Raw genomic sequence first — 1,814 nt, 5'->3', positions numbered from 1 at the left:
GGGGGGGGGATATTTTTAAGATTTTTTTTTTTTCTTTTTTGTTGTTGGAACTGGTCTTTGAGCCAAAAGCTTTGGCTCCATAGCCCAGTGGCCCAACATAGGCACTGAGTTATGCCACGTCCAAGGTCCCTCCTTGGCCACAAATAAGCTCTGGCCAATTGTCTTCACTTCTTTGGGTCTCAGGATAACGGAGACAGGGAATTGTGCTAGAGAACCTCTCAGATTCGTTCCAGCTCAAAAATAAAATAAAATAAAATAACTGAGTTTCTAATCTAGATGGGAAAAAGTAAAGAGGCCCGATGTACTGCAGGGCTCAGAGGAGGAAGGTGACCTATCAGTTTGGAAGTGACTGGGAATCAGGAAAGGCTTCCTGGAAGAGTTGGCATTTAAGATAATACCCTCAAAGGATCATTACTGAGGATGGATCCTCAGAGGACCGCTCATTCATTTAGCAAAAATTTATGTAGCCTCTATCCACTGTTCTCCAGCTGCTGAAGATAATCATAGTAAATGATAGACCGAAATCCCTGCTTCCGTGGAGCGAATGGCAGCCTGGCCATCTGGCAGTTTGCTTGTGTCAGCCACGCTGAGAGGCTCAGCTACTGACACTCCACTTGCCAACCCAACTCTTCTCAGGCGCTTCCTCCCGTCAGCGTGGTCCTCGGAGATCCCGGATTCTGAAGGAAATCCGAAAGCTTCAGAAGAGCACAGGCCTACTGATAAGGAAGAGCCCCTTTGGCCGCCTGGTGAGCAATGCCAACCCCCTGCTGCCTCCTTTCTTTAACTCTCCCTGGTAGTGCAGACTCTGTCATCTCTTGCCTGAATGGCTAAGGGAACCTCTTCTCTAACCTGGCACAGGACTCTTCATCTTTGGAAAACATGAGCCCACCAACGGTGCCCTCTGGTTCTTTATGGAATTAGTTTCTAACCCCCACCACCTCTGAACCTGTGCTCTTTGGTTATAGAAATAGGGACTCCTTCATCCATCCATGCTTGACCCCTCTTCCTACCCTGGGAGATTTCCTCCTCCTCTCCCCACCACCAGCAGGAGACATCCCAATTCCGCAACTTCTAGGAGGTGACACCGGCTGCTAGTTAGGTCCTAAGATTAAGGGCCACAAAGGTATCCCAGAAGTGAAGATTCACAGAAATTCATGGAGAGGATCTAACCCTTGAATCTCTCTTCTTTTACTGTCCACTCCCCATTCCCTTTCCCCCGTGCTCCCCGTCCCACCCCTCCCTCACAGGCAAGAGAGATATGCATTAAATTCACTCGCGGGGTGGACTTCTCTTGGCAAGCCCAGGCCCTATTGGCCCTACAAGAGGTAAGAAGTGGGTTCCCTTTGGTGGGGACAGGAGAAAGGCATTCTTGAATTCCACAGGGCTGACTGAGATGTGCCATATGCTGACTCTTGCCTCCTTAAAGACACCATCAAGGAACGCCCGGGGTTTGGAGGCCAGATCTTTCTGTGGTGATAGCAGAATTCCCAGGCACAGTCCACCCTCGTTTTGTGGGCAGCCTTTCAGACAGCACTGGGAGCCCTCAGAGACCATGGGCGATGGAGCGCCTAGAACGAAGCAGCCCATGCCCCATCGCATCCCGTTTCTCTCTGCCCCCAGGCCGCAGAAGCCTTTCTAGTTCATCTCTTTGAGGACGCCTATCTCCTGTCCTTACACGCCGGCCGGGTCACTCTCTTCCCGAAGGACGTGCAGCTGGCCAGAAGGATCCGAGGCATTCAGGAAGGGCTTGGCTGAGCCCCTGCCCCGTCTCTGTAAGCCTTGCTTGCCCACTACAGAGAGAGCGGCCTCTGGGG

At 51.5% G+C, this 1,814-nt stretch overlaps 1 protein-coding gene across 1 annotated transcript; it reads left to right on the top strand.

Annotated features, from left to right (window-relative positions):
• Positions 1-593: 593 nt before the first annotated feature.
• CENPA (centromere protein A) lies at positions 594-1,808 on the top strand (the record flags this gene model as incomplete). Its single annotated transcript, XM_059387554.1, has 3 exons — positions 594-746; positions 1,248-1,325; positions 1,621-1,808. Coding segments are annotated over 3 exons (366 nt in total), but the record flags the coding sequence as incomplete, so codon positions are not given.
• Between the last annotated feature and the right edge of the window lie 6 nt (positions 1,809-1,814).

Source organism: Mustela nigripes, unplaced genomic scaffold (assembly GCF_022355385.1).
Source record: "Mustela nigripes isolate SB6536 unplaced genomic scaffold, MUSNIG.SB6536 HiC_scaffold_9719, whole genome shotgun sequence".
NCBI classification, from domain to species: domain Eukaryota; kingdom Metazoa; phylum Chordata; class Mammalia; order Carnivora; family Mustelidae; genus Mustela; species Mustela nigripes.
The sequence above is the reverse complement of the archived record's forward strand: the minus strand, read 5'-3'. Positions and strand labels throughout refer to the sequence as shown.